The sequence below is a fragment of the Xenopus tropicalis genome, chromosome 4 (genome assembly GCF_000004195.4).
Source record: "Xenopus tropicalis strain Nigerian chromosome 4, UCB_Xtro_10.0, whole genome shotgun sequence".
In the NCBI taxonomy this organism is placed as follows: Eukaryota; Metazoa; Chordata; class Amphibia; order Anura; family Pipidae; genus Xenopus; species Xenopus tropicalis.
In genome coordinates, this window is record NC_030680.2 from 32,010,261 (window position 1) to 32,015,732 (window position 5,472).

Here is a 5,472-nt window from a genome sequence, read left to right on the forward strand (position 1 = left end):
TTTTAGCCAGCACCTTTACTCAGGGGAAATACTTTTATATGAAAGGTGCCCTTTGAGATCAGATTTTTTTTTTGGGGGGGGGGGGCAATATCAAGCTCTCCATGATGCCAGAGTGCCCTAATATACCTTAGCTTTGGCAGTTCCAGGTCTGAAAGCCAGAGCACGTAAAAAAACAAAACAAAAACACAAACCACACAGCACTTACACACAGGCAAAGGTAGATTTAGTTAAAAATCATAATTTTAATTAGTAACATAAAACCATATTGTTCAATAGGAAAAAAGCAAGCCAATATTAAAATATTATAACTGCAGCTATGCGAGCAATAAATAAAGGTTATACAGCAGAGCCATAAAAAGCTGTAAATAAAAGTGTTCTTCTCACTGCTGGCACATAAAAAAAAGCAACATGCTATGCATGTTAAACCTATGCCAGAGGAGGGGTCATTGTGAAAGTAATTCATAAAAAGTTAGCCGAGAACAGAAAGTAGACCCTGGGCAATTTCTTTGTCTCCAGGCAGCAGGTCAGCATCATCTCCAGGCAGTGGGTCAGTAGCAGTTGGCAATTCTTCCTCATCTCCCAAAATCTGCAGACGCAGGGCAAGAGGTAGGAGGAGATTTGAGAAACTGAAGGCATTGTTAGCAGGAGATTCTGAAAGGACAGGAGTGCCAGGGTCACTATCTGGGTCTGGATCTGAAGGTGAGAGGGACCCACTGCTGTTCTTTGTTCCTGAACCCCACCTGTCAAGGGGAGGGCTATGAGAGAAGTGGCAACGGGCTCCATATGGACAGTCTCCATGAGCAGCAAAGTGACGGCAAGCCTCTCTGAAACCTTTTGGATGCTGAAAGTGGCACCGAGCTCCATAAGGACAGCCACCAGGTGAGCGCCAGAGGCGGCATTGCTCCCTATAGGGGCCAGCATACCTGCGTGTTGGAAGACCAGGGGCATCAGGGGAGACTGGAGGCTCCCTTCTCTCCTGTGGGCTGTGAATGAACAAACAACGCAATCCATAGTTACAGGTACCAAGGACGTGGAAGGAGCGACACAGTTCTGTCTTGTATTTAGGGTGCTGAACTGGAGGCCTGAGCTCACTTAGACCATGGGCAAACTGGCAGCGATTCCTGTAGGCACAGAATCCACTCTCTGCATATCTGGTGCACAGTTCTGTCTTGTAGCGAAGGGATGAGAGGCTCAAGTGCTTTGGAGGTGCTGAGAAAGAAGGGAGGAGCGGAATCTCTGGATCAGAAGGAGGAGAGAGTGGGGGAAAGAAAGAGGAGAAGAGATCCAGGCCATCATCCAGTATGTCCATAACCAACTGGAAGAAAATAGAGAATTCATGTTACGTTTGTTTAATAGAATTTCACACATTTACAATGGTGTTAATCCTAGCATAAAGGTAACACATACATGTATAGGGAATCAGGTTTGGAATTAGAAGAGTTTACTCAGGAATATCTGGTTTCTGGGATTTAAATCTTTCCCACCATCTAAAACAAAAAGGAAAAGGTTTTCCCCCCTCTTTCGTGAAATTATACACTACTTTCTCCCAAAGGAAATTAAATGCAAAGCAAGGGCTTGAATGCATTTACAGTAAAACATTCATAATTTATGTGGCATTAAAAGGGGTATATTATAAGCAAAGGAGTCCCAAAACCTCAAATATGGACTCCCACCAACTGGGCACAACCACACAGTGGTAGGCACCCATGCCATACACTACAAACTTCTGTGGCACATTCTGACCAGCCTCCCAGCCCTAGGGCAGAAACGAATGCAGATCAACTGCCAGTGGCTTAGCTGTACCCTTCAACTATGCTACACCTTGATTTGTAATGGGCAGGGCCATATATTTACCCTTAAAAACCACAAAGCATGCATCTATGCTATAACCGTCAATGTAAAGGAAAGTGTTATGGTTATAGTGTTTGAGTCCTTGAGCTTTGAAATGCATAGTCCTGTCCATAAAATACCTGCCACTGCCCCACCTTTACTTCTTTGGTCACTGCCCCACAAATATTTTTTGGGGCACCTGACGTGAGGAGGAAGAGCATTTGGGAATATTTATGTAGCAGAGGATGAAAACAATGAACACTTTGTATATACTCAAATCCTGAGTATTGAGGCAAAGCAGGCAAACTACATACATTTGGAGTAAAGTCTGATATAACCAATATTTCCATAAACATCTTAATAGAGAAATAAACCAAATAGAAAGTTCTGTTTTATTAGTTAATTTAAACTGGGGTCAGCAGTCAGCTTTGCAACACAGTTTATTGTACACCTTGATTTAATGACTACTGCCTACTGGAGAGGACATTTCACTGAATTTAAAAGGTATTGACCCCCTCCCCCCCCAAAAAAAGCATTTTAAAACACAGGACAAACTGTCATCTGTAGCAGTAATATTCTAAAGAGGTAAAAGCAATTCCATTTCACCCCATAGATTTAGGGCTGCTTATAGCAATCATTGATGTATAACTTGCTATACCAACCAGGAAAGGAGTTTTAGCTCAATAAGTGTAGCCCTGTATGTTGCATTATAAATAGGGGGGCCCAGGAACAACCTTAAAGGTTGCACTAGTCCTATACACCCCAGTCTGACACGGTTTGGAGTTAAATGATCATTGTAGAATGCTATTTTAGTGAATTTGAAGTGCAGAATTTCTCCATGCAGATCTAATCTGAAGTTGCTGTAAGTTTTTTTTGTAGTTAGTAACTCAGTTTTGCTGGCATTTTTAAGGAGCAATTCAGAAAGATTGGGTTAAACTGGCAAATTGCCTTAACACTTGCCATTGTTATAAAAGTGAGTCACTTCAACTACACAGACCTGGGTTTGAGAGAGCTATCACAGCATGAAGCACATACCTTTACTAATTACTAATCAGCCATGCAACAGAACCTCCAACAGTCCCCTTTAAGAAAGCAATGGTGCAGCTCCATATCAGCTCCTTTTCATTAAGCTCATTCTCTTTGAATGGGAGCAGTGCAAGCAGTATACACCCAACATTGGTCTTATAAACCTGTATGTGTGGCTGCTTTTTGAAAAGGACTCTCTCCTGAAGGGAGATGTTAGAAGGTATATGCATGCAATATTGTCTTAAACATACAACTCATTCATGTTTTCTCTGCTAAATACAAACAAACAGTTTATATAATCAGGTATTAAAGATATAGTTTTTGATTAGCTCCTGTTTCTTGCACACACAGCACTAATATATGGTTATATGACTTGCATACATACAAATGATTATTAAATGTTAAAAGAATTCCTTCTCACCTTTGACTCCCCCATTAGCTCCATAGGTCTTTCCTTCTCTTACTCTACACAGCCCTTACTAAATCTGAGCCCCCTGCCCAATGCTTTATGTGGGGGACGGCCAATCAGAGCCAAGCGGAGGCAGGCGGAAGCACTACACACCAGGTAAAAATGAGAAAGATGACATTAAAACAGCCAGTCCTGAAAGATTCTACAGCCTCTACCAATGGAGCTCCCAGCAAGCAATGGGAACCTTAATGTAGCAATAGCAACTAAACTTATGTCTTTAGAGTGATAATGTTTGATTTTAAACCTTATTTCTCTTTACTCTAATGCTTACATGAAATAAGGTCTCAGATCTGCCCAGAATGGATCATTATCACCCTAATGACATGGGGTTAGTTAATGACTTTGTTAACCCCTTCTGTGCCACACCGGCATACTCATACTTCCATGTCAGGGCCATAGATTTCTATGATCTACAGAGGAGAAATGGTTAATCAATGTCTCTATGAATTTTAGACAGTCCTAGCTTTAGAATATTTTAAAGGGGCTATTTTTTATACTATATTTTTATTTATTTCAAAACACAAATTGAGACATAGCAAAATCAGTGTAAAGGTACAGTATCCATTTATAAACAGCGATAAGTAATGTAGTACTCATGTTTTATATTGCCATTCATTTAAATAAACAGTTTATTGCAAAGGGTTCCGCATTTCTACATAATGTAATCTCGGTAGCTAATATCTGAGAACCTAAGAGTCTATAGGCCTGCTTGTTGGTCTCCCAGTGCCGATGACTGGCTCTATTTCAAAATGATTTTCTACTTGTCCATAAGATGTGCTTACTTGTCCTGTAGGTTTTGGGCCAGACCAAAACATCCCTATTCTGCCTCTTTCTTTCACATGGGGGCGGCTGACCTCAGTAGCTGAAAAACTATTGCTTCTTTAATATGCAATTTTATTGTTACTTATTTTTCTATTCAGGCCCTCTGCTATTCATCTTCCTGCCTTTCATTTGAACCACTGCCTGGTTGCTAGGGTAAATTTGACCCTAGCAACCAGATAGCTGCTGAAATTCCAACCTGCGAGCTTCTGAACAAAAAAGCTCATTAACTAACAAACCTGCGAAAATTACAGGGGTGGTTAACCTTAAGTATATTATAGAATATCCTGTTCCTAGCAACTTTGCAGTTGGTCTTCATTATTTAATTTTTACGGATTTTTAATCATTTTACTTTCTCTTCTACATCTTTCCAGCTTTCAAATGGGGGTAACTGCCTCTGAAAGCCAAAAAATGATTGCTCTGTGAGGCTACAATTTTTTATTTTTTTAGCTTTCTCCTATTTATATTTCAGTCTCTCACTTAATCCTCTGCCTAGTTTATAATGTAAATAAGACCCTAGCAACCAGATTGCTGCTGAAACACCAAATAAAGAGCTGCTAAACAAAAAGCTAAAAAACTTGAAAATCACTAAAAAATAAAAATGGAAAGCCAATTGCAAATTGTCTCAGTATATCAGTGTCTTTAGAATACTAAAATGCAATTGTACAGTGAACAACCCCTTTAAAAATGAATACCAATTGCAAATTGTCTCAGAATTTCACTGTCTATAGTATACTTAGGGGCACGTTTACTAATCCACGAACGTCCGAAAAGCGTCCGAATGCGTTTTTTTCGTAATGATCGGTATTTTGCGATTTTTTCGTAAATTGTTGCGACTTTTTTGTAGCCATTACGACTTGCTCGTAAATTGTCGCGACTTTTTTGTAGCCATTACGACTTGCTCGTAAATTGTCCCGACTTTTTCGTAGCCATTACTACTTGCTCGTAAATTGTAGCGACTTTTTCGTAGCCGTCGTGCCATCGTGACTTTCCTTGGGCCAGGTTGGAGCTGCAGAGTGCCATTGGGAGGCTTCCAAAATCATGCAAAGTCGCAAAGGTTTGCCCGCCGTTTACGAGTGCTCAATACGAAAAAGTCGCGACAATATACGAGCAAGTTGTAATGGCTATGAAAAAGTCGCGACAATTTACGAACAAGTCGTAATGGCTACGAAAAAGTCGCGACAATTTACAAGCAAATCGTAATGGCTACGAAAAAGTCGCGACAATTTACGAAAATCGCAAAATGTTCGTTTCCAATCCGATTTTTTCCCATTCGGGATTCGGATTCGTGGATTAGTAAATCAGCCCCTTAAAGTTATTATACAGGT

General features: G+C 40.4%; 1 protein-coding gene across 2 annotated transcripts; it reads right to left on the reverse strand.

Annotated features, from left to right (window-relative positions):
- Window positions 1–218: 218 nt before the first annotated feature.
- On the reverse strand, window positions 219–3,383 carry zfp36l2.2 (zinc finger protein 36, C3H type-like 2, gene 2). Of its 2 annotated transcripts, none has more exons than XM_012961261.3 (2): window positions 3,278–3,383; window positions 219–1,315 (listed from the first exon to the last, which is right to left on the reverse strand). In XM_012961261.3, exons 1-2 carry the CDS (start codon window positions 3,299–3,301, stop codon window positions 470–472), a joined length of 870 nt encoding a protein of 289 aa, XP_012816715.1. In that variant the 5' UTR covers window positions 3,302–3,383; the 3' UTR covers window positions 219–469.
- Window positions 3,384–5,472: the final 2,089 nt, after the last annotated feature.